This window comes from Liolophura sinensis, chromosome 8 (genome assembly GCF_032854445.1).
Source record: "Liolophura sinensis isolate JHLJ2023 chromosome 8, CUHK_Ljap_v2, whole genome shotgun sequence".
Lineage (NCBI taxonomy): Eukaryota > Metazoa > Mollusca > Polyplacophora > Chitonida > Chitonidae > Liolophura > Liolophura sinensis.
The window spans coordinates 11,456,293-11,482,806 of record NC_088302.1 but is presented as its reverse complement, the minus strand read 5'-3'; the positions used below and the strand labels follow the sequence as shown (position 1 = coordinate 11,482,806).

Genomic DNA, 26,514 nt, shown 5'->3' with positions numbered 1-26,514 from the left:
TAATGAACTTGGAAATGAACCCATCAGAAGAAATATTATATATTGTTAAAGATTGCTTTTTCATTGTGGGCAATGAAAAAGATAGAGATTGAATTGAAGAAAATTAAAGAAAGAAAACTCGAAAGGTCATTGAAAACTTTTTTAAATCCTTTTTAATAATTATGATTGTTTTTTTTTTTTGTTGTTGTTTTTTTTCACTTTTCATTTAATAAACTTTGATGTGCATGTATTTCCGTTTTAGTCTTACAATCACATCTAGTTAGTACATGTATTAGCCCAAACAGACTGGAAGTTAAGAATAAAATAAAAATGTTATTTTGACAAGATTAAAATGGTGATAAATGGTGTTAACTTCCATCCGTACACGTACATGTCTACATGTCATGACGGTACACATGTTGTAGATATGTTACAAATGATATTCGTGAAATAAATATATTTATGACAACCTGTTTCTAAGAAATACAGAATCAATAGAAATAAGACTCTCAAGGTAAGAGAAAGAAATTACTAGTCATGAAGAATGAGTTCATGTGTTAAAGTAGCATCAGCATTGATGTTATCTAAAACTGAATTTATATGCCTTCCTTGAGGCAGGGCATTCAGTGTTAGAGGAGAGTATTTCCTCCCTCTTCTGATGTCACATTCGCAATCCTGTCCATTAACTATCACTCATCAAGCTAAACGTGATCATGAATGAACTGAGTGATCTCTTCTGATGTGGTTGAAATGAGTGTTTGTGCTTTTTTTTTTTAATTTGAATTCTGATAAGGTCCATGTCATGCTTTTGTACCACTTCAGATTCTTCCTGATACAGTTTGATTTCCTCTTTCTCTGTCACGCAACACTGGGTGAATGCATTATCAGATCTTTATAATCAGAATAAAAACTGTAAAGAGATAGTGACAAAGTTTAATGACACCCCCTCCTCTTTAGCCTCGTCGGTGTGTGCTTAGACCAGGTAAACAAACAAGGTGGGAGCACCGAATGACATCGGTGTAGATGCTTTCACCTTTGTAGTCTCCTTCAGGCTGCTCACCTGTCATTCACTCAACCGTATAACCAACATAAGGACATAACCTTGTTTGAAATGAACAAATATGCTGAAAACAGATACTTTGTCTAGTGTTGTGAATGTGTATAAGATAGTGTGTAAGGTTTATACAGAACATATTGGGTGCAGTAGGGTGCTAAGACATATCCAGGTGTTGTTAAGTTGTAAGCGGTACCGTGAATTACTAGAGAGGGACTAGCATGACACCCCTATTGCTGACAATTAGAAGGGATAACGTCACATGGAATTTGGTATTATACAGGACAAGTTTGTTTACTCATTAACCAGCTGGTGATTCTGTCTGAGATAATGATGACGATGATAAAAGTCTTTCAGGGCCCTTAAGGGATAAGCAGTCTAGACTGTTTCAGCTCAAGCCTCTTAACACACTGAACAAACATGTCCATGTTCAGCATCAGATAGCTTGCATTTTATGCTAGTGTTGTGTTACATCAGTGTTAGGGATTTGGATTGTTTAGAATATGGCAGATCACCTAAAATGTCATCCAACAAGTGGAGTTTTTAATAAATGACATAAAGTATTACTTATGGCCCAGGAAAATACGAATCTAGTACGCAGCCTTCCAAATAAACCTCCAAACACGTTTTAAGATCAATACAACTCTCAGTAACAGACAAAATGTGCAGCTTGGTCATGGGGAAGGGGGTTGGATTATTTACTGTCAGCTTGTTGGAGTAGTCGCGGGAAAATAGAGCAATTCATACAGAAAATTACTGTCTATTAATTCCATAGATAGAGTGGCCACCCCCACCTTATATTGTTTGACGTCATAGCAATAGATGACCATTTTGCTGCATTGACGTCTCCAGATACAGGTGTTAAGTAGGCCCTAATAATGGCAGGTCTAAGGAGAAAGAACTTTTAACACATGTTGAATAACAGAGTACATGCATGCAGCAATATTGATGATATTTAGGTAGTTTTATAATCTGGAAAAGGAAAAAAAAAAACTTAGCTACCGCTGTTCTACATGTGCATTTGTGCTGAAATTCATAAATATGTATTATTTAATTTTGATGGATTTGTTGTCTTGTTTTTTAATACGTACCCCTTTCCCCATTTAATCTGGCACCAAGAAGATTGCCAGTCATTTCATTTGTTTCAGATAATGCTATTAGTATACATACAGCTGTACAAAGTTATCTGGATAAATACTCGTACATGTAGGTAGACTTAAGGATTCATTTGCCCTTCTCCAGTGGCCATACATGATGTTCAAACCAGCTTCCGTAAATTACCAATCAAATAAATAAATAAATAAATAAATAAACCAGCTTCCACTTGCTTGTAAGAAGGTTTGTCTGGCAAACTGATCACCTTCCTGAAAGGGAAATGGCTTTGTGTCTAAAAAATTTAAAATAATTAAAACATGCAAGATTAAAATTTCAACTTCCATGTGGATGTATAAAGTTTAAAGCAACGTTGTGAAGTTGTGAAAAAGTATGTATGATTGTTATTGTGGTATCAAAAATTGAAGAGGAATTATTCATTCCGCAATTCTTTCTGCAGCAAGCATAGTACATGTACACCTATATTAACCTTCTTCCCACCGTAATGTTGGCCGATGTTGTATAAGTAGAATATTCTTGTGTATTGTGTAAAACTCCAATCAAATAAATCAATCATATACAGTACATGTATGCTAACCAGGTGCTGTCTTGCCTGTGCGCTATATTAATCTAGTTGTGCTATTCACATGTTTTTTATATTCTGTATCATTGGCAGATTTGGATTGTTTGTCATTGCCTCTCTTTTCCCCAGAAGCGTTCAGTAAAGAAAATAGATGAACTTTGCATGTTTACAAATGTATATAATGTTATAATAATGAAATTGTGTTTCTAAAAAGGTTAAGCCTGAAGGTGACAAAGAAGCAGTACAATTAACTTTATATGATGTATGGATTCGTCTTCTCTTTTCAGTTTGTGAATCGTTGGACATCCGGAACTCGATCACAGAGTTCTCAAAGTTGAAAAACTGTTCTGTGATAGAAGGTAAACTGTCCATTCTGCTCATGCATAATGTCAGTGCTGCAGAGCTCGAAAAACTATCCTTTCCGAAACTGGTGGAAATAACAGACTACCTGCTGCTGTTCCGCGTACAAAATCTAAAAACTTTACGGAATTTATTTCCTAACCTGGCTGTGATCCGTGGTCAGAATCTGATGTACACATATTCCCTTGTCGCATTTGAAATGCCTCACCTGGAAGAAATCGGCTTGGTGAATTTGACGCTTATGGAGAGAGGTGCCGTCCGCTTGGAGAAAAATCCAAATTTGTGCTTCACTCAGACGGTAGACTGGACAAGGATAGCGAAATCAGCCAAACCAGATGATCATTACATTAGAGAAAATAAGAATGTGAGAGACTGTTTGCAGTTCTGTCCCGACAACTGTAAAGCAACGCAGAGGAGCAAAGATGACAAGACCAAGGTTAAGCGATGCTGGACGGTCAATGATTGCCAGAAAGGTAAGAGAGTTCTTTGTGATGTATCATCAAAGGTTTATATTGACGGATATTGGACATGGATTCAGACTGTTCTTTTGCCTGCTTATTAAATTCCTTCAGCTTGCTATCCCCCATTTTAAATATTTTACTTGAGGTGTGTGACACAGCCTGCCAAGATATTATGGTAATTATATTCACAATTAAAAAGTAATAAGACATTTACATATCTTGTGGATGAAGCTTTTTAGTCAACTTTATGCCACTGTCTGACAGTGAAATGAATACGTATGTGTGCAGTACACTCACTGTGATGTCATTATCGCCTAGTTTGTATAAGCAATAAGCAATTTTTCTTGGGTCCTTAGCAATACAACCAGCAAAAACATGCATGAATTTGATTGGATGAAATTGGATGATGTGATTGGATGACAGACAGACAGACAGATATTCCTTTTCTATGGTTACATAGTGCAGTGACGTGATTATTGCCTAATTTGCATACGCAATTTTTTGAAAACTTTATTCTTCCTTAGCAATGCATTTGCCAGGTGCGAGTCATTGGGGTGAATGGTTGTGTAGAAAGACACACAACATACGTGTACTTGTACATTCGTACGATCTATTCTGTTGTAGTTATATGTACATGTACATGCAACATAAATGAGTTATAGTGTATGTCAGCATAAGATGGCGGGGGATTAATGTCGATTACTGTACCTGGTTTTACTTACATGTGTCCCACCATGAACACAGCGTGTGATGGAGGTGTTATTTAGCTGCTGGTGAAGTCTGTAAGCCTTCCGGGCTTTAGCAGCTTCGCTGTCTGAGGGTCTCTACCCTGGTTGTGATGTGGGTCATTGCTCGCCTCATGCAGTCACTCTTTTAATTTGTTGTTTACTGTCGCGAAAGCTCATGGACTACGTGTAGGTGCCTTAGCTTAACTTCACGTAGCTGTTTATCCACGTTCAGTCACACCCAGCCTTGCTATCACTATTGTGTTCTCTTCTGTTTATTATTTACACTCAACACGGAAAAATAATGCACCTTTCAAGCTACATTTACATGCAGAGTTCACTGCAGTAAACTGAAATATTATACACCCTGTGCCCTAATTTTTCAAGCTTTTCGACTGCTTCTGCAACCAATATTTTGAAACATTTTGAGATAGCTATGTGTTTAGAGATAATCTGCACAGGGTTATGAATGTTGTATCTTAAGTGACACAAACAATTCATTTTTGGTATTATTTTCATAATAATTGTATGCCTGAATTCCACGAAGTGCTTTAATGGTTAAAAAAGTTGAAGATTTACAGTAGTTTTATTTATATGATAAATTTCAATTGAGGTTGTGTTCTCCCTGTTTATTTTGTGAGGTCAAGCAGAAGGTATAAAGCTCATCCCATCAAATCTTGGCCCTTACCATGTGTACTTGGTACAGCCTGAGGTAAAGATAAAATTGTACTGGAGCTGTGTTTATAATCAGAAGCTGGATTAAGGGTGAACAGTGCTGTGAAACTGTAGTACACTGATGAGACACGATTTAGCCTCTCCTTCACAGCTCAGAACAGACCTCAGTAAACTAATGATACATCATGTGACCTACAGGCGATTTATGTGCCCATTGCCCTCTTCGTTGGGTATGTGCTGAAAAAGCTTTGTGGTACATGTACATACATGTGTCATGGCTTTCCTGTTGTAACCTTTTTACATGGCCTTTTGCAATCATTTGCCAAGCCCTTTGTGCAAAGCAAAAACAAGATACTGAAGTTTGGTCAGGAAACCTTGCCACATTAACTTCAAACCCCAGTTCTTAGATAAAAACTGGAGGTTTTCAGTTGGATAACATTCACCTTGAGTAAGGGTACACATTCACAATCCCTTACAGGTGGACACTAAGGGTACACAATCACAACCACTTACTAATGAACACTAAGGGTGCACAGTCACAACCCCTTACTTGTGGACACTGAGGGTGCACATTCACAACCCCTTACAGGTGGACACTGAGGGTGCACATTCACAATCCCTTACAGGTGGACACTGAGGGTACACAATCACAACCACTTACTAATGAACACTAAGGGTGCACAGTCACAACCCCTTACAGGTGGACACTGAGGGTACACGTTCACAATCCCTTACAGGTGGACACTGAGGGTACACAATCACAACCACTTACTAATGAACACTAAGGGTACACAATCACAACCCCTTACAGGTGGACACTGAGGGTACACGTTCACAATCCCTTACAGGTGGACACTGAGGGTACACAATCACAACCACTTACTAATGAACACTAAGGGTACACAATCACAACCCCTTACTTGTGGACACTGAGGGTACACGTTCACAATCCCTTACAGGTGGACACTGAGGGTACACAATCACAACCACTTACTAATGAACACTAAGGGTGCACAGTCACAACCCCTTACAGGTGGACACTGAGGGTACACGTTCACAATCCCTTACAGGTGGACACTGAGGGTACACAATCACAACCACTTACTAATGAACACTAAGGGTACACAATCACAACCCCTTACTTGTGGACACTGAGGGTGCACATTCACAACCCCTTACAGGTGGACACTGAGGGTGCACATTCACAATCCCTTACAGGTGGACACTGAGGGTACACAATCACAACCACTTACTAATGAACACTAAGGGTGCACAGTCACAACCCCTTACTTGTGGACACTGAGGGTGCACATTCACAACCCCTTACAGGTGGACATTGAGGGTACACATTCACAACCCCTGACTGGTTGGATGTTTTCGTTGATTAAAATAGTGAACAGTTATCCCAGTTGGCATTTGAGTGAAAGCACATTCATGTAACTGATCTTCATGGTTGTCAAGAATCACCCAATCCTAACAATTTACAAATCTTATTAATATTATGCATAAAATAATCTCAAAAAACAGTTTGACGATATTTTTGTTACCTGTCCAGAGGGACATATGCATACATAAATGTCAGAATTTACTGTCAGGGTCTTAGCCATTTTTGTCAGAATTCTTTTATATTTGGCGTACCAAAGGTGGTACAGCATGTACAGCCTAATCCTAATTTCCAAGTCAGGTTTTCCAAAGTCAAATGTTACTCCTGAGTATGTGAAAATAAGATGGGTTCATTCATAAGTTGGGCAAATCTGTTGATTGAATATTTCACAAGAAATTGTTGAACTATAACAGCTCGGCGTTTGCCCTATGGCTTTTGGTGGCTCCTTGCCAGCATTTATGCTATTTTCAAATAGCATTGTCACCTGAGCAGTTTGCCAGTGTTATTTTCTGTCCATTTTATGTGAGTTAATAACTCCTCTGATGGCTTCTGCTGGCGCTGAACAAAATGAGTAATGGCCTCTAGGCTTTGTTTGTTTTCGCAGCCCTGACCATGCAAGCAAATCAAAATAGTCTGTGTGTATTGATCGGGGCTGACTGTATTGACCCTCTTTAAACAGCAGCCAGATCCCATACAAGACGCCCTCAGTATTACCCACTAATCCAGACATCCCAAGGCTAAACCAGGTTGGGGGGGCCTGCGCACAGCTCCAGGACTCAGCTTCCTCCTTAACACAGCCACATTTGTGGTCTGCTATTGCTGGTGGTGGACGCCTGAACTTAGTGCATGCTTTTTCCTGGAAAAACCTTGCCAGGCTGTTTTTTGAGATAGGCTAGCAGTGGTTGACTAATCGAAGAAGCCGAATCTTCTCTTTGAAATTTCTGCTACAGGTTTCCAGGAGTCTGCCAGACATCCATCTGAGATCCAAGTTGTAATTGTCTTGTATTTAGTGTCATGTGACCACAGTAACTGTTGTATTTAGGTTGAACTCCTCCCCTAGTGCTCAGGCATGAGTGTGCTGTTGAGATTGAAAGTTGGTCCAAACATGACATTGATTTTCCCTGAGGATATTGCCTTAATTTATCAACACTGCAAAGTTGTGCAGATCTGTGTTCATCAGTGCACTGATTAGGATGATGTTCCTGGACAGTTTGTAATCAGTCCACCCAAGTCTGTAGATTACAGACCCGTTTTGAAGACTTTGTGGTGTCCATTTTGCATGCATTTTCACCGTGTTGTTTTAGGAAGTTATTGGCTTTAGATTGCTGTAAATGTAAAAAAAAAAAAAAAAATGGAACCCTAATTCAGCATTTCAGCAACAACTTTCAGTGCAATTTATGCACATTGTTTATTTGATTTTGGAGACAAAACGACCATTGATTTTGGAGACAAAACTACTTAGGTCAGATTGGCCAATTTCTAGGCTTCAAAAAGATATAAAATTTTAGCAGTCCACCCAGAATAATGCCTTCAGAATGTGCTTAAATACACTGCAAACATGCGAAAAGGTTAAGGAATTACAGTACATACATTTGTATGTAACTTTACATCAATTGAACTCATGTCCCTTGTCATTAAAGGTGGGTTTAGAACTTTGCAAAATTATTGCTAAACCTGCTACATGTTGTTACAATGAAACTGACAACAGTTGAATTCAAGGTATACAAACAATACAAGTACATGGCAATATACAATGTCTATAGGAGTTCCATAGATTTTTCTTTGATCTTTGGTCTTCATCTTTGTTTTTGTGCAGGTGTGTAATTATCACACCCAGCTGAAAGACCAGGAGAGTGATTTGCACACCTAAATTCATTGTCACCAGACTTTTGATCTACAAGTCTGAGTTGAACAAACACTAAAAAACAAATACCTTATATGGATATGCATGTACATTTATTATATATGTGTAATAATTTTGTCTCATAATGAGACATAGCAAACAAACCAATCAATTTCCCCAAGGAAACCATTCCTCAAGCCCAACCTTGAAGGTCGTAAGGGTGGGGAGAGTCTTCTGAAACATGCACTACGCCTTCTCGTTCATATATCATTTAGGTTTGCTTTGGTTTTGTAGGAGTGCCTGGGCTGTTCAAGTGTAAGCTTTTATATGTAAATTAGATAGGATCGTGACTGTGTGTTTTACATGTACATGTAATGGTTGCACATAAAAACTCTTCCAGTTCAGATTGGGGTAAAACTTGTACACTGAGCTTCATCTTAATAATATAAGCGTCATGTCCGACATTCATATACCATTTGTAGTCTGTAAAAGGCGTTCCATGTCGATAATCGCAAGATCCATTTCCAAAACAACATTTAACACCAGCTCCCAAAGACCAGGGTAAGAAATTCTACAGATAAGAAATAAAGCCGATAACACACAAGAGAGAAGCGGTCATCAGTTTTCAATGATGCCGGGCAGACAGTGGATATTCCAGGCATGAATTCCATATCAAAGTTCAAATTCGTAGTCTGTGAGTGAGTTCCAGGTTAAATAACAATTAAACAAGTATATCAGTCGCGCTTTGATTGCAACTGTTCATAATGCTGATGTAATGAGCATGGATGCCTTTACACCCCCCCCCCCCCCCACTGACCCCAGTAATCTCTCCTCTTCTTTTTTAATAAAGAGTACAAACTCCAAGGTACTGAATTATTGTAATTATCAATACTGATAAAGACATTATTATGTCGACACTGCACATGGATGTTTGAAAACTCCTTAAAACTGAGCTCTTTGTTAGGACATGATGATGGCTTGACAGGGGTTCAGTGGGTACAGCCACTTTGGCTGGTGTTCAACAAGTCATGTGCACTTTTCTTCTGTGTCTGCTTGTAAACAGTTGCTCCCATAAAACTGGTTTTGTCTGATGAACGAATTGAGAACCTGTAATTATTCTAATGGCCTAATTTAGACCTTGTTTTTCTGTCAAGGACACTCTTGAAGTATTGCAATGCTGTTTGATCTCTAGATGTGAACACTGGTTCTGCAGTAGGTTTTCGGCCTTTTATTTTGATTTGTTCTTTTTGTTTTTGTTTTCTTTTAACATCGTAGGATAAAAAACATGAGTTCAACACATTTTATGCCCGGTAACCTGCACATCTTTAGGTTGTGTCAACAGCATTCACCAAACATGATATTAGTAAAACTACCAATAGGAAAGCATACATGTTTAAGTGTACATCTTACATGAAGGTCTGTGTACAAAGTGAAATTATTTAATGGTAGATGATTTTTAATGAATTAATTTTTTTTTTATATATATATTTTGTGATATTTATATTTTTTACTACACTGGGAAAATCTTTCTCATGAATATACAACTTATTTATTAACACAACATTTGAATGTAGTTACTAACATCGTTATCACGATCGAAATGATCTTATATCCAGAAGAAAGACTTGCCCAGTGTACATGTACTTCCTTCCCAACTTTCAAATGCCACTCAAACATGTTATAATGTTTAACTTTATTGTTTATATTAACTACTATTTTTCTGCTTGAAAGTTGAATACATACCCTCAATAGTGTTTTATAATTAACAAACATGTACCACGTTTATTAAATTATTTGTATTATTTACCATTTTTATGCTTGAAAGACAAACAAATACCATCCCTAGCATGACTAGTGTATGCTTCTGGTGCTATCATATGTTCAAACAAACCAAGTCCTGCTATTGTGGCCTGCAATTTGTTTGGATTGTGTCAGTAGGTAAAACTGTATGTTTTGAGGATGACTGTGAAGTTAGGTCAGGTATAGATCACCAATACATGGACACTGTATGTCAAAATATGTCTTCAAAATCATATCATGTAATAAGAGGTTAATGAACTTAAAGTGTGGGATCATGTACGTTTACAAATATCAGTGCACCAATGTATTACCAAATGGTAGGAAAGTTCAGCGAGTATATTTATGTTCATGCCTGACTGTTCAAGAAGCCCATTCTCTTTCCGAATTGTATAGATACATGAACAAAGCATTAATATTGCATGAAAGTTTGTATTAATGTTATCAATCAGGGAATAGTTTTAAAAATCTTTTGAATGTTTATTTCATTTATGCAATAGAAAGAGTTGTAAAGTAAGCATGTTTGGGTATGATGTGCAATGATTTGTCAAATGTGTACAGTTTATATCCCCTGTATATCCCCTATACATACTGGGATACCTTGTACATGTGCGTCAACCTGGTCTTCCTCTCTTGGAAACCATAAAGCTGAAATATTGCCTGTTGACAAAGTATCTGGTGTTGACTGGTAATAATTCATCCTGATTCATTCATTCTCTTAGACTTTGAGAAAAAAATAGTTCATCCGGTAAGAGAGGGTGTGGCGCATTGTCATTACTTATTGGCAACATGGAACCAGTTACATACATGTAGTTTGGAAATAAGTATCAAAGTGTGTAAAATGTACTGTAAATCTACTAAAGCACTTTTTGCAGTGAAATTTAAGAACACATTTATTATGAAAATGACACTACAAGGATTTGGTTGTGTCACTAAAGATGCAAGCTTCATAAAATTGTAGAAATTATTTCTGTGCACTGTATAATTCTCTCAGAATGTTTGAACATATGGGTCATTCAGGCAGTTGAAAAGGTTAAAGAATTAGGGAGGGTATCAAACTGTGTCCATTCCTACATGCATATTGTACAGATGACAGACTGTCAGTGGAAAACCTTTTCATACTGTGGGTCTGTTTAGTGGAACGATCTGCCTGTCTCTGTGCAATCTGCCTCCTCAGTTAAATCGTTTAAAAATTTGCAACAAAAGTGGCAGAGAGTGCCAAACACATAGCATAGCCTTGTATCTCTATAGATACATCTATATATAGGTATAACTTTGTGCTGATTAATACTTCGTGTATTTGCTTTTTTTTTGTTTTTTTTTTAATCCATGTGACTGCTGAGTGTTTGTGTGAATGAATGCAGGGCCTCAGGGAAGATCAATACTGTCATATTGACTGAGTTTGTTACCCTCTCAAAGTGAAGATATTATTATTAGTATAATGAACTGTATGTAACAGACACCAGTTATAACTCAGCACATGCAGATTTGTGCCCAAACAACATTGTTGTACTAATGAAGGACACATGTAGCTATACCAGTATACCTGTACTGGGTGAGCAGCACCCCCCCCCCCCCCCCCCAGGATCTTGGGGTACATTTAAGTACATACATGTACGTGTTTAAACCTGTCCCTAACATGGCAGGATATCGGGTGTTGCAAAACCAGGAAGTGTGGAAAAAAGCTCCAGAAGTAAACAACCCCATTCAGGGTGCATCTGGATCAGGGCAGGTCAAAGGGAATGAAGCATTAAAAATGAAGTGAACATCAGCAGAAGGACCATTAAAACTGTATCTAAAAATAAATTCAGTTCTATTTTTAGTCCAATGCTTGGATTGTAAAATGGGCTTTATAGACCATGCAGGTTTTGGTGATGATGTAACACCAATATTTCTCTTTCCATAAAATATGGATTCAATATCAGATTTGCTTTTTTCTTGCACAAATACATATTTACATACCCTAATTGACCATAAATTTTCTGTTCATTTAGGGTATATGCTTTAGTATAATACCAATCAAATATACAGTAAATGACACAGAATTTCATCCATGACTGAGTGGCGCAACGGTACATATATTTTGAGGGTTGTTTAGAAGAAACATGTGGGATGTACATACCTAAGTGATATTTATCTCTTGAAATGCACGTTCTAAATTTGCACAGTTTTTGACAAATATAAATTTCAGGGGATTTTAAATAAATAATATACTGGTCTTCAAGTTAACAAGTATGCATATTACATTTGTAAATAGGGATCAGATGGCATTGTATTACATGTACATCTGCAATGGTATTACAGCTACATATGCAATGGTATCACGTGCAGTTGCAATGGTATTACATTTACATCTGCCATGGTATTACAGCTACATCTGCAGTGACATTGGTTAAGTTCTAGAATCATTAGGTCGTAAATAATTACTGAAGCTTCACTTTTTTTTTTTTTTTTTAATGTGTGAAGGAATCCAGCAAGATCGCTAAAAGGAACTCAAATTTTACACCTGTGTACATAAATGTGCTTGTAGTTTACTTTGAAATTTCTGAAACATGCAGTTCATTTTTCTCCCCCCAGTTACTCTTCTCCCATCCCATGTATTTTGTCTTTCTTGAAAGTTCTCCTGCTATCTGATTTGAACAAATCGGGATCATTGATTGTTGGCTGCGTTTATGTGTGTTTACTCAGGCACGCTTCAGCTTAGAGGCTGTCACAGCCCCAGCCTGAAGCCAGTTAATGGACGACCTTACATCTGCATACATTGACCGTTTTTTATGCCACTCCAGTTCCCCGAGCAGTCTCCTGTCCTCCTTTATCGATCAGAAATGTTGTATAAGATTTCACAGTAACAATAATAAAGAACATGTGCAGAAGATTTCTGATTGTGGTTACTTACGCCTGTCAGAGTAATTTCAATTATTGCTCCTCGAACCTCTCATTTTAACCAAGCCATCAAATGAGCCCACCCACTACTTTCAAATCAATTTAATAATAGGCAATTTTAGGTGTGTATTTTTTTCTTCTTCTCAGGCATATTTTCTTACCTTATTGCTTACACTACAAATATCTTGTAGAATTTGTGGCCTGAAATACATGTATTTACACCAGTTTTCAGGGGAATAACATTTCTACATGTTGCAAAGGTGTATAACATGCATCACAAGATATCGCTTCGGTGGTCTAATGGATAGAGTGTCCACCTCAAAGGCGGGAGACACAGGATCTAGCCTGGGTTGGGTCATACCAAAAACTGTTAAAACGGTACAGGACTGGGGATCAAAATCAGGACTGGTTGGCCTCGTGACAGTATAATATGACTGGGTGGGTGTCATGTCTGGTGTCTTCGTCATTATACGTGTACTTAAGTGGCGGCAGTACATATATACATACACCTAATGACTCGACATTGTCTTACGACGGAAAAATTGTTAAAGTGAAAATAAAGTCTGCGTGTATATATATATATATACATAGAAAAAATGATATAGGATACAGTTATCACAGAAAAATATATAAAAAATTGTTTCAAGTTTTGAAAGCCGAGAAGATGAAATATATATGGCACTGACGGACAATTCACTCCAAGTAGCCATGTTGTAGAAGCCCTTATGAAATTGGCCAATCACTAGCGCTGATTCACATGATGGTCAGCTGTCACGTCAAAACACTTATAAGATCTCGATAGTCGGTTTGGTGTCTTATAGTGCATAGACAGATATCAGTGCAATAAACTGGATTTTGCAGTTGAAGTGTTAAACTGATGCATTTTGAACCACACATTTATGAGCAGGGAACCGAGAATGGCTGCTTGTGTCACAATGAGTACATGTAGGGCAGAAGACTGCAGTAACCTGTCAGGGTGAGCTGGCAAGAAAACTGCCCCAGAAGAGTCATTGCTTGAAGAAAAATATTGTGACTGTGCATTATTTGCCCTTAGCAAATTTAGATTTATTACAAAAGTGTCTTCCCAAAATCTGAATGAAAGGGTCTGTAGTCAATCAGAAGGTATGCTATGTTTGGTAAATTCACTGAAGTTGGTACAGCCAGCTAGGCCAAATGCCTACACCCAAGTAGGACGAGGACAAGCAGAACTGCTTAAACACCACGCTTGTGTCCACGAACATGGCCCGTTCATACCCAGTACCCTCTTAGAACAGTAGGGAGTACTGCACTACCTCTGAAAATTATCTGTAGCACTGCTTGACCCCTTGGCTTACTGCCCAGTAGTTGATCTTCCTAATTGTGTGAATACCAACAAACTTATTATACAGAGTTTTTCATGGTCTGTTGAAGAAGTTATCTGTTAAATTGTGGAATGAGCTGTTAAATTGTGGAATGAGCTGTTAATTATAGTTTGCTATAAGTGATGAACATTTGGATGTAATCCTGAAAAGATCGAAGGAAAAGGTTGTCAGACTGTACATGTATTTTAGGTGTCCGTGCCATATTTGTATATGTGTTTATGTATCCTTGCCATATTTGTATATGTATTTTATGTGTTCTTGCCATATTTGTACATGTGTTTTATGTATCCTTGCCATATTTGTATGTGTAGTTTATTTGTTCTTGCCATATTTGCACATGTGTTTTATGTATCCTTGCCATATTTGTATGTGTAGTTTATTTGTTCTTGCCATATTTGTCCTTTTTTTATGTTTCCTTGCCATATCTGTATATGTATTTTATGTTTCCTTGCCATATCTGTATATGTATTTTATGTTTCCTTGCCATATTTGTACGTTTTTTATGTTTCCTTGCCATATCTGTATATCTATTTTATGTGTTCTTGCCATATATGTACTGTTAAGATACAACTACATTGTATTGTATTACGATATGTCGCCTTTTTCTGTTGACACATACCACAATCGTACAAATAATGAAGATTTTCTCGCTTGCACTAACCGAACAAATAGAAATGGTAATGACTTAGTTGCAAAAAAAAATTTCGGGAAAATGTCTACAATCTTACAGTATATCATAATATAACGTTTTCGTGCAATGCATGCTCTTTAAAGTCCTGCCATAATGAGGTGGGGCCGGGTCCTCCATTACAGACAGAATAACTGATGGGCCTTTTGTGGGTGGAGAAGACCAGTGAGATGTACAAGAAGACAATTAGTCATCAGTTACAACAAAAATAAAAATAGAAGAAGAGCAATAGACCCATTTCACAGCCCTTAGGCTCTGGTTAAAATTTTCTATAGGTTTATTTTGGCTTATTGGAGACAACCTGGCTTAACAAATTAGTGTAATATTCTTTGTTGTCTTGCACGTCCTTCTTCATGTGTATCTTTTGAGAAGTATATCAGGATTACTTTTGTGATCTCCTCTTCAAGCTTGCCATCATTAGTACCAGGCATGTCAGGTGCCCTTTCTACAAAGCAGTCACAAACCGACAACAGCAGTGAGATACATCGTCATAGTAAATGTGTTTGACAGAGCACTGCAACTGCATTGTGGAACGGCCGTGGGACAACGCATTACATGAAATTTTTTCCATCCCATTTCAAATTTTACTGTAATTTTTAAAATGTAAGAAAAAAGAATAAAAAAAGTAAGAAAGAAAAAGCATTTACCAGAGACTAATTCCTATATCAGGGTATAAGGTTGTATAAATTCAGGACTGTGTAATGTATGGATTTTGAATCTGCAGGAGGTAATAGTCAAGTGCGTATTAAAAACCAGGGCCCAGTGTCACAAAGCGGCGTAAAACATTTTTTTATCGATATTTGTTACAAGTTATTTTGTGTGTCACTATTACCGTGCTATTATCCTGTATTGGCGCTTAGCGCACGTGTACAACATCTTTGTGAAACTGGGCCCAGATCTATGATATTTGAACTGGTGCATATATACATCTAATTTGGTCCCCCCCTGACCCCCCAGACCACCCCGACGTCTAGGGATAAGCAAACATTTAGTGATGTCACCCAGTATACATGGGAAATGGACCAGAACTCCTAAAGTGCAGACAAATTTTATACATTGATGTACTGTATATTTGTGACCTTCACTCCTGACAGTTGACATTGTCATTAAGGTTTATGTTATGCTATTATTACACACAAACTTTCTGTGATAGCTTTGTGACCTTCAGTTTATATTTGTTATTAAAGTTTACATTGCATGTCATCTCAATTTGTTTTGCCACGTTCACAGAGTGCAGTATGAAAATAGAACAAGTTCCATTTCATACAATTTGACTGAAATCAGTTTGACAGTTCACACATTTGAAATTGATTGAATTCTGCAAGATTTGCACCATTTGAACTTACAGCCTAATAGTTTTAAATGGTTTCTAAAATCCATTTGATTATGCTTCTCATAATTGTATGAAGGACTTCTTTAAAACACTGAAAATGTGAAACTGCTGGGGAAATAGTGTACTTCTGAAAGACATTGCTGACAACGAGAAAATTGGGCTATTAGTTTAGACGTCATACATAAAGTTGAGACTTCCAGATGTCTATGGACATGTCGGAAAAAGGAAAAATATGGGAAAGGGGACGAATGACTTGTCTATTTTTAGCAAAAATAAAAGTTTTAAGTTTCATGCTAGATATTAGCAGGCTGTGTTTCATGTTGATAAGACTCACTTTCAAATGATACAATTAACTAGAAATATTTTCAGAAAACAATCTTGTAGTTCTAAGATTACAGTTACATTTTGTCTCCACCCCCCCCAACACACATTAGCTTGTCTTTTGCAAATTTGTTTTAGGCTTTTAGACTCAGAAACTATTTTCATGGAAGTATACACAAAAAGCTTAAAAAATGGTCATTATTTCATCTCCTATCTTGCCAGTCATATATTAATATCTCCTATATGACCTAAAGTTTCTCCCACAAAAGTGCATTTTCAGAGGCAGATAAATGTTAGAAAATATTATTTTTGGTTCTGAAACTTATAGTTTTCCAGTCGAATATCATCCCATGTTCGGAGCTCAGAATCACGAAAAATGGGTAGTCAGTGGAGATTTACAGATATAGTGTGTGTTTTTTTAATACAGCTTGTTTAATTTTTGCTACCTGATATATTTGTAAATACTGCCTTGACAAGCACACGTGGGCTAGGAAATTTTTTTGGTAAGTGTACATAAACACTGAAACTGATTGCTGCTCTTTAATTTGAAATATCCCCTGTTTTTGTTGTTGCAGTCTGTGATGATCCAAACTGTGATTACTGCGACGCCAACGGGGCGTGTTGCAGTCCGCACTGCGTGGGAGGCTGCACTGGAAGAAGTGCCAGTGAATGCATCGCCTGTAAGAAAGTAGTGTACAAGAATATCTGTCAACCACGCTGTCCTCAAGGCACTTACTTGGTGAGTCCAGGAGATTGTTACCAAGGCAAGATGCCTGCCAGTCTTACATGCTGGTGTGTGCTTGCTCTGCAGGGTATTCACTTCGTTTGCTTCATATTGTACATAATTGATATTACACGTCTTTGCTTTAGTTGGGGAGAGGGTATTGGCTCTGGTAAGATACTTTACTCCAACTGTGAGTCAAGGGGCAGGTTCATTCCTGGCCTTCTCTCATTGTTTGTAGAAGCTTCCATGGCCTAGCGGTTAGCGTGCTAGCGTAGCACAGTGACCCAGGAGCCTCTCACCCATGCAATCACTTGGAGTTCACATCCAGGTCATGCTGACTTGTCCTCAGGTCATTCACGTGAAAGTCTTCCAGCAACCCTGCAATGGTCATGGGTTTCCCCAGGGCTGTGCCTAGTTTCCTCCTATCAAAATCCAGGCCGCCCTCGAATAAATGAAATATTCTTCAGTGGAATGGAAATCCAGTCAAATAAATAAATCTTTGTTTATCGGTTGTTGTGTGATAAGTAGTCTACGGTACTCAAGGGGCTGTTTGAGCAGTTTCATATTAAATATCATTTGTCTGCTGCCAGTATGCCATACAGTTCATCAGTAACTTGCCAAAGGCCAGTGGTTTAAACCTTTCACTCAGATTTCCTACAGTTATCAAACTGACCACTAATGTAGCAGTAGAAAACTCTTGGGTGGAAAAGTTATTTGTGAAGTCTAAAGTTTGTTGAAGACCACATGTACTCTAGCAATAGGATATGCAAATGAGCTCCTTTTGGTAATTTCCATCAATAAATCCCTTTGGTCCTTAACATGACTCCTTATTGAAATCTGAATGGAGTATAAACATATGACAGATAAAGAAATGAAATAAAGAAAAGCAATATTTGCATCCAACAGTTCCAAGAACGCCGCTGTTTAACACGTCAGCAGTGCATAGAAAAGAGCAACTGTCAGACCTACAAGCTGGTGGATGGATTGGAAGATGAACACCCGTCCAAGTGTGTCGTGTCCTGCCCAAAGGGATACACTGAACAGGACATGAAATGTGTCAAATGTGAAGTGGGAAAGTGCCCTAAATGTAAGTTCATGGAATGAAGTAAACCGCAGAATCTCTGAATGGTCAGCCAGCGAGGAAAAGGTTCATTTATGTTTGAACCACGGCTTAAGCCAAGGGTTTAATGACTGTCTGTTAAGAGAGCCTTATTTAGGATTTAACACCCACAATGTCTGGTCCTCTTATGTTGCTGAATTACATCAAAGCTGAGAATCAACATGTAACAGCAGCCTGTTTCACTCAGTTAGGTTGAGCGCTGGGTAGCAGAAACCAAATGACAAATGTTTTCTGGTACAGAAGATGTTTATTAGTCGTTGCTCTGTAAAATCAAAGACAGTACAGTAAACAAGTTTGCAAAGTGACCAGTGACAAATACAAACAATTGTTTGGAATATCTTCTCTAAATTAATACAATAAATACAGTACACAAAATTACCACCATACAAACAAAAAGAACAAATACGAACCACTTTGGCTTTGTGACACAGAATTGCAGAAAATGAAAGTACATACGAACACAACGCAAGACCTGTGCCAGTCAAGGATCACACCCAAATCTGTCTAACCATACCCGAAAGCTGCATGGTCGTCAAACAGGCGCTCTATCAGGGGAGACAAGCTAAATGAGCTGCAAATTTTACAGCTTTAACAAAACATTAGGAATAATGTTAAGAAACAAAGTTATGAATATAATAACTATTATTTTCCGTGTCTTTTGTTTTTTTATGACAGTTTGCACCCCAGCTTACATAGACAGCGTTGCCTCGGCGCAAAGGTTTAAAGACTGCACTGTTATCCAGGGTCCCCTCGTGATTCAGCTTCTTGGTGGCAGTAAGTATCACAAAATAAATCTGCTTCTGTCTGCCCGTCATCCCTCTCTCTGCGCCTCCACCTCACATACCCATTACCTCCTATAAAGAAATTCTGATCATGGACGTTAGTTTTATACTTCAACATGTTCCTTCATTTTGTCAATCGATATCAGAAAGAATTTCTGTTTTTTCCCATTAAAATCTGTTAACACATTGTATCTTTCTCTCTGAACTTGATGAATGTCTTGAAAACTTTTCACAGTCATCACGTCCTCATCAAAACAAAGACGATCCTCCAAAAGTTTTTCAAATCACACCTCTAACTGAATACATAGATAAATAAATCATGTGCTTAGAAAAGGGCTAAGAGAGCAGAATCTGATTTTGTCCTCTCTGACCGTACGTGGGAAGGTCTGCCAACAACCTGCAGTTGTTGGTTTCCTGAGCCCGGTTTCCTCCCATCATAATGCTGGTCGCGGTCTTGTAAATGAAATGTTCGTAAAACGGCGCAAAACACCAATCAAATAAATAAATAAGAATCTGATTTCAGAATGAACATGAACTGTTGTATTTTTGTCCAGCAAACATTGGTCAGGAGCTTGAGGAAAGCTTGGGGCAAATCGAAAGGGTAACACATTTCATCAAGATTACCCACTCTTATCCCTTGCTGTCCTTTCACTTCTTCAAGAGCCTTAAGACAATCCACGGGGACCAGCTGGTCAGCGATCAGTGAGTAGTCTTTATTCTCATTTTTAAATTACATTTACACATGCTTTGCCCCAAACAGGTTAAATTTACCAGGGGGGTTATGGGTTCAAATGAGTCGACTTCAAGTCATGGAAGTTTATGAGTTTCTGGGAACACAATATCCTCACCGTTCATAACGTCTTGCAGCAACCTGCGGATAGTTATGGGTTTCCCTCAGGCTCTGCCCTGTTTCCTCCCGTCATAATGCTGTCCGCCATCATATGAGGGAAATATTCTTGAGTACAGCTTAAAGACAAATCAACATTCTGATGTAAAACCACATCATTTAGAGCTTTTAAAGTGCTTATGTACCTAGAGTTGGCTCTAAAGCTCATTGAAAGTGGACCACGACAGGCAAATCTTGAGGCTGCGAAGTTTTCTTGGCATGTGGATTAATATGGACGTCTTATGTTTATCTTTCTGGTGGTTATTGTTACCCTGTTTGAAATGTTGTAGGTTTGCTCTCTATGTCCTGGAGAACCAAAATCTTCAGGAACTTTTTCATCCAGATGTGCAGAAAAAGCTGAAAATTGACCAAGGGATCGTGTTCTTCCATTTTAACCGCAAACTGTGTTACAACAAAATCGAAGAGTTTGTCGACGACGTTGGGCTGCGAATGGCTGATCTCAAGGACTGGGTTTCCACACAGAATAATGGTGACCAAGCCACCTGCTCCATGGAAAAGCTCATCCTCAATGTATCAGGCACAGCTGCCAATAACGTCATTCTGCGCTGGAACAATTTTGTGCACGGAGACCAACGCCAGCTGTTGCGATATGTTGTCAACATTAGAGAATCGTAAGCCTGCTTCTAAAGCTTTTATCTCTGCTACTCTTGGCGGAAACATTGTCAGTTAGTATTTGTGGGAGCAATATTTGTAGAAAATAAACCACATTTTTGAACACCCCTTGGGAGAAAGTGCCAAGATCCATAATGTCTTAGGTTGTTTTATATTGAACGAGGGTTAATTGGCCGCTACCACTTTTTCACAGGGTGTTCTCAAAAATGTCAGGCACCTATTTACAAGCTTTATTGAAGTACCAAGAGATGGATACTCTCTGTAAAAGTTGCCCCTGCTTGTAGTGTTTGGAAAATTTGTGTGCACTCCTCGACCTGCAATTGTTCATTTTCTTCCTCACAAAGTTTCTCTCAGTCAAGTTGCTTTGTCAAAATATCATGGTGGCAATAAACCTATTGAGAGTGAACTATATACTCATGGCCAAACTACATCAAACTCTTTTTATATTCAACAGAAATGGAAAAGATATGGATATACATCAAGGAAGGGATGCCTGCACGGTTGTGTGAGTTTTGTTAATTTGCTGATATGAAATGTCTTCACATATGTATTGGTCAGCTTACAGTATGAGCCAGGCTACAGATTGTCAGGAAGAAACCTAGTAGTGTGCCAGTAGCAAACTTGTGGAATGGTAATGGTGTGGTTCAGTTTTCCTGCAAAACCTTGCGAACACTGAATGGTATCCTCCATTCAGGGCATGCATCGCTCTGTACCTTTCTCTTTACATCACTGCCACCACTAGCTTTGACAAGTTTTGGAGCCTGTGAGACGCACGTAGGATTGTTGTACATTTTGATACTTATTTCATTGGTGTTTTATGTCGACCATTTATTCCCCAGGGCTCTGCCGGGTTTCCTCCCACCATTATGCTGGCGGCCTTCATACAATTGATTATAGTCTAGAGTACAGCATGAAACTCCAATCTAATGAATAAATAAAACAGTTGGACAGTTCACTGCAATAATGTGTGTCCAGCCCAACCTTCCTCAACAGAAGTTGATTTGATTGCCTTCTTCCATATATGGTCAAGCCCTTGCTTCGTATGGATATAAACATTGACAATTACTGAAGCTCTCTTGAAAGGGTCTATTACTGGAACTTCATGAAAATAGAAAAAAACCTTAAATAAAAATCTGTGCAGTTATTTGAAGTGTTCAATATCAGATATTTCTGGTGATATGTGGTACATATTAGGCTATTCTTGTCATTTAAGCTATGTGATAAAATGGATAGGGCCTATAGGCTATGACTTGTGAACACGTAACTTAGCCTAGTATTTTGCTGTTGAATAGATGTGAAACCCATATCTGTTACGTTTCCTACAGATGGAAGACTGAAGACATCAACCCCTCCTATGGGAAGAACGACACGAATGTTTATCATCTTGTGGGTGATTTGAAACCATACACAATGTATGCTGTCTACGTTGAAACATATATGATATCGGGAGCCAGCACCGGAGCTATGAGTGACATTGTGTACTTTCGTACACATCCAAAAGGTTAGCACTTTATTCAGGCATCTCTTCTGTTCAGCCTTTCCTTTTTGTGGACTGGGCCTTATCTTCGTTCAGGTTTTATACCCTCAGGTCACAAGTGATAGTGTGGTGTGGTGAGCTTTGAGATTTGTTCACTTGGTGTTTTGACCACCAAAATACAAATTCATATTGCTTATAAAAATTTTAATCTTTTCAGATCTATACCCTTTGTTTTTGTAGATTAATTTTTCACATCAACCCTCTGTTTTAAGAAGTGGTTCACTTAAGAGTCTCAAATAGTTCTGTCCCTCTCGAGTGGAATTTATTCGCCTTAATTATGCTGAGGTAGAGGGTTAGAATTTTAGACTACAAGTATTTCTGAACAGCGTCCTCTTCATGCTCTTCACCATCATTGAGAGCGGTAGATCCAGGGTCAAGCCTGGGGTCGAGTCGCACCTAAGAACTGAAAAGAGGAAGTTTTAACTTCCTCGCTTGGTGTTCAGCATGAAGGGGATAGTGCAATGAGTGGTTGCCCCCTATCAGTATAATGGCTCGAGCGGGACGGCACTCTAAAGATTCCTTCGTCGTCATATGACTGAAAAATTATTAAGTACGACGTTAAACCTCAAGCACTCACTCACTCACATTCATTGACCAGACAATTGTGTTGTTTGTGTTTTCAGCGCCTGAAGAGCCTGACAATCTGAGAGCACAGGCAGACTCCCATACCGCCCTCACAGTCAAGTGGGATCCCCCAAAGAACCCCAACGGTAATGTCACGCATTACAAGATCTACTGGAAACCGCGTGATACGCCCAGCATGATGGGATTGGACCGAAAAGATTTTTGCAAAGAACGTAAGTGGAATAATTTTGTAAAACATTTGAAAAATAAATGTCTGATGAAACAAGATGTGAAACAGAAATGAGCAACAAATGTGATGCTGTACCCTTGTATAGTACTTGGGATGTAGGTAGATGTAGCAGTTTACATTAAACTTGTACCACTTGTGCATGTACAAGAACTTTTTTCAAGATCACTGGGCATGTGCTGATGGGTTATTTGACAAATTTTGAACATTCATGTATTTTAGGATATTTCTGTACTTCATGCTTAAAATAGGGACATATGTTGAATAAACAGAGCTGATAGTTCACTTACACCAGTGTAGTGTGATTTATGGTTAAATGATGCGTGACTGCAGAAAACTTCACTGTTTACAAACCGATCCACCAAACCTCCAGGTATACTGCATTAGTTGAGCCATGTCTCTCAGGATTTGAACCCATGCTTTCCTTGACAAACAGCTCATCTTGCTTCACAACTGTATTGGTTCCCTGGGTTGACAAGAATAGGCTCTTTACTGTGTTTGTGTTTCGTGTGGAGAACAGATTAGGTTCACATCATTTAGAACTTAATTTTGTCCTCAGTGGAGGTTATGTCCCAGGCATATTCTGCCTCACAGGTGACAGTATTATTTGGCATTTTCGCTGGCGACATTGTAGTTAAGTATTTAAAGAATATTTGGATAAGTGTATGTATGTATAGCTGTGTTTAAGGTGATTATCAAATTCTAACTGAATTTTGTTTATTTAGTGTTTTTGAAAGTGTTTGTGTAGTATTTGTTCGGATTTTGCAAGTTACCATTCCCAGTGCTGAGATACAGCTGTTTCCAGGTTCCAACATGATATTGAGATGATATAGCTGAGATACAGCTATTTCCAGGTTCCAACATGATATTGAGATGATATAGCTGAGATACAGCTATTTCCAGGTTCCAACATGATATTGAGATGATATAGCTGAGATACAGCTGTTTCCAGGTTCTAACATGATATTGAGATGATATAGCTGAGATACAGCTATTTCCAGGTTCCAACATGATATTGAGATGATATAGCTGAAATACTGCTATTGTGGCGTTTAATTTATTCATGCTTCACAAACAAACCTCTTGTATCATATGTACGTAATTTCTCCTGACAGCATGGGTACCTCCGGAGGACCACGTGGAAAAGGAAGAAGAAGCGGAAAAGGTGAAGCAGAAGAACATCTCATCTGTCGACGGTCAGCCGTGCTGTGCCTGTCCCAAATCCAAGAAGCTGCAGGAAAAAGAAGAGCAAGATCGGCAACTGCAGATCCAGTTTGAGAACTCCATCCACGACACAGTGTTCAAGAAAAGGATGGAAGAACTGGAGTAAGTCACAGCTGGAGGCAGTAGTTCGCTCTGTGCATGGTTGAAATCTTATTTTCCCTATTCCTCCAGTGTTATTTTCGCTATCTCTCCAGTGCTATTTTCCTTATTCCCCCAGTGTTATTTTCCCTCTTCCTCCAGTGTTATTTTTCGTATTCCTCCAGTGTTATTTTCCTCAGAATAGGTTATCTCCAAGATGCGGAAACACCACCCGGGTAAATCTATATTAACAATGTGCAGTTGCAAATTAGTGAATTAATGATATAAAATTATACAACAACTCTTGTCATTAATTATCATCTCTACACTAAATCATCAACCTTTTCACACAAGAAATAGCAAGATTAAATGCAATCTGTCAACTAAATGAAGATGAATATGCAGATGATGCTACCGTGTCTGGGTTGACAAATTTGAGAGGTTTGAACAAAACTGTTACAAGTTAATCTAGAGAGAATAATATTGCCATAGCATGACAGAATAAACGCCTCCTGTAGCTGCGAAAAGGTTGAGGGTTTAGAGTACTCTGAGGGGCCTCTGTGGCTCAGTCAGTTGGCACGCTAGCGCAGCGTAGTTACCCAGAAGCCTCTCACCAATGTGGTCGCTGTGAGCTCAAGTCCAGCTCATACTGGCTTCCTCTACGGCCATACGAGGGAGGGTCTGCCGGTAACTTTCAGATGATGGTGGGTTTCCCCTGGGCTTTGCTCGGTTTCCACCCACCATAATACTGGCCTCTGTCATATAAGTGAAATATTCTTGAGCACGGCGTAAAACACCAATCAAATAAATCAATAAACAGAGTATTCTGGATAAGGGCATAGTATATCAATGATTAAATGCTTTAAGATTTTCATTTTTCTGTGGCTTCAAGAAAAACGTATTACTCCATAATGACAGCATATTTACATGTACAGGAATTTTTGCAGGAATCAAAATGTGGGTTGATGTGTCAGTATTATGTGTATAATTTCAGCAATAAAAAACATCAGTACATGTTCGTCTTTAATTACATGTTGTATAATATTTAACTATATGTGACTATTTCTATTTTGCCAGCCTGGATAAGAATTGCCCTTCCCGTCACAAGCGTGATGTGACCACGTTCTTCAGCACTGAAAGTCCATTCCGGGCTTTGTATGACAAGAGCAGGACGACCCCTATCACAACACCTCTACCAAGTCCTGTTAACACCACGACGGAAAACTCCAACGCTTCCTTCCAGCACTTAATGGCAGACGTATTTGCCACACACTACACCATCACCAACCTGCGACATTTCACCGAGTACAGCATAGAGGTAGGAGTTCTATCTAAATGGCTCAGAGTGGCAACCTCAAAAGTCACAGGATTCACTGTAGTTTGTGACCATGGAGCTGTCAAGCAGTTCTGACTGGACTGGCTATAGCTTTGTCATGAGTTTGTCACATACATGCATACCTATTGAGAGCCAGGTTCTCACCAGCTAGGAACCTGTCTGCCGTTAAAGTATGCAACCTTGTGTATAAAACAAACATGTTTTGGTCCAAAATATGTTTCTTCATAACTTTTCATCAGAAATTTATACGGATGTGATAGCTTAATAAATGTGACAGCTAGTTTGATGGCTTGGCTGAAAGTATACCAGCAACAATATACCCAAACAGCCATCCACGAAAGTTGTCCTGATAAACTTTATTCAACTTTCTGAAAAGCACAGTGGTTTCAGTAATGTTTTCCTGTACATGTATTTTGCAGTTTTAAGATGTGCATTTATTTGGATAGTATGTTGAAGAGAAGAGCATTGAATTTACTAATCAGTGAATAGACCTGGTATGAAGGCACACTGTAGGCCATTTGCTTTTCACTAGTATGGCATGGCATGTCATGCATGCCAATACGGCATGAGAAAGTTCTCCTGTAACTTGCTAAAGGTCCATGTTTGTTTTTCAAATATAGTCACGGTTGAACCTGTTTGCCAATAAGTGAAAAAATTGTGAGTATGGGGATAAAAAAAACGTCTGTATCCATTAATGTTTTAGATCATGGCCTGCCAGGAAATTGACCCTCCTACGAAGATCGGAAAGTGTGGTGTTCAAGCGTTTGTGACGGCTCGAACAGCTGCTCTTAGTAAGTAGATGTCCCTGTCCCCAATTGTATAGTTACTGTATCTAACCTAAAGT

At 38.5% G+C, this 26,514-nt stretch overlaps 1 protein-coding gene across 2 annotated transcripts in view; it reads left to right on the top strand.

Moving 5' to 3' along the window:
• The window catches only part of LOC135472231 (insulin-like peptide receptor), a 62,254-nt gene that overhangs the window by 20,232 nt on the left and 15,508 nt on the right, over positions 1-26,514 (top strand). For both annotated transcript variants that reach the window (XM_064751628.1, XM_064751627.1), the window contains exons 2-13: positions 2,996-3,541; positions 17,115-17,278; positions 18,170-18,350; positions 19,059-19,157; positions 19,720-19,867; positions 20,342-20,683; positions 21,139-21,189; positions 22,010-22,185; positions 22,845-23,018; positions 24,148-24,358; positions 25,412-25,652; positions 26,374-26,461. In XM_064751628.1, coding sequence (XP_064607698.1) covers positions 2,996-3,541; positions 17,115-17,278; positions 18,170-18,350; positions 19,059-19,157; positions 19,720-19,867; positions 20,342-20,683; positions 21,139-21,189; positions 22,010-22,185; positions 22,845-23,018; positions 24,148-24,358; positions 25,412-25,652; positions 26,374-26,461 — 2,421 coding nt within the window. The remainder of the gene's footprint in view (positions 1-2,995; positions 3,542-17,114; positions 17,279-18,169; positions 18,351-19,058; positions 19,158-19,719; positions 19,868-20,341; positions 20,684-21,138; positions 21,190-22,009; positions 22,186-22,844; positions 23,019-24,147; positions 24,359-25,411; positions 25,653-26,373; positions 26,462-26,514) is intronic.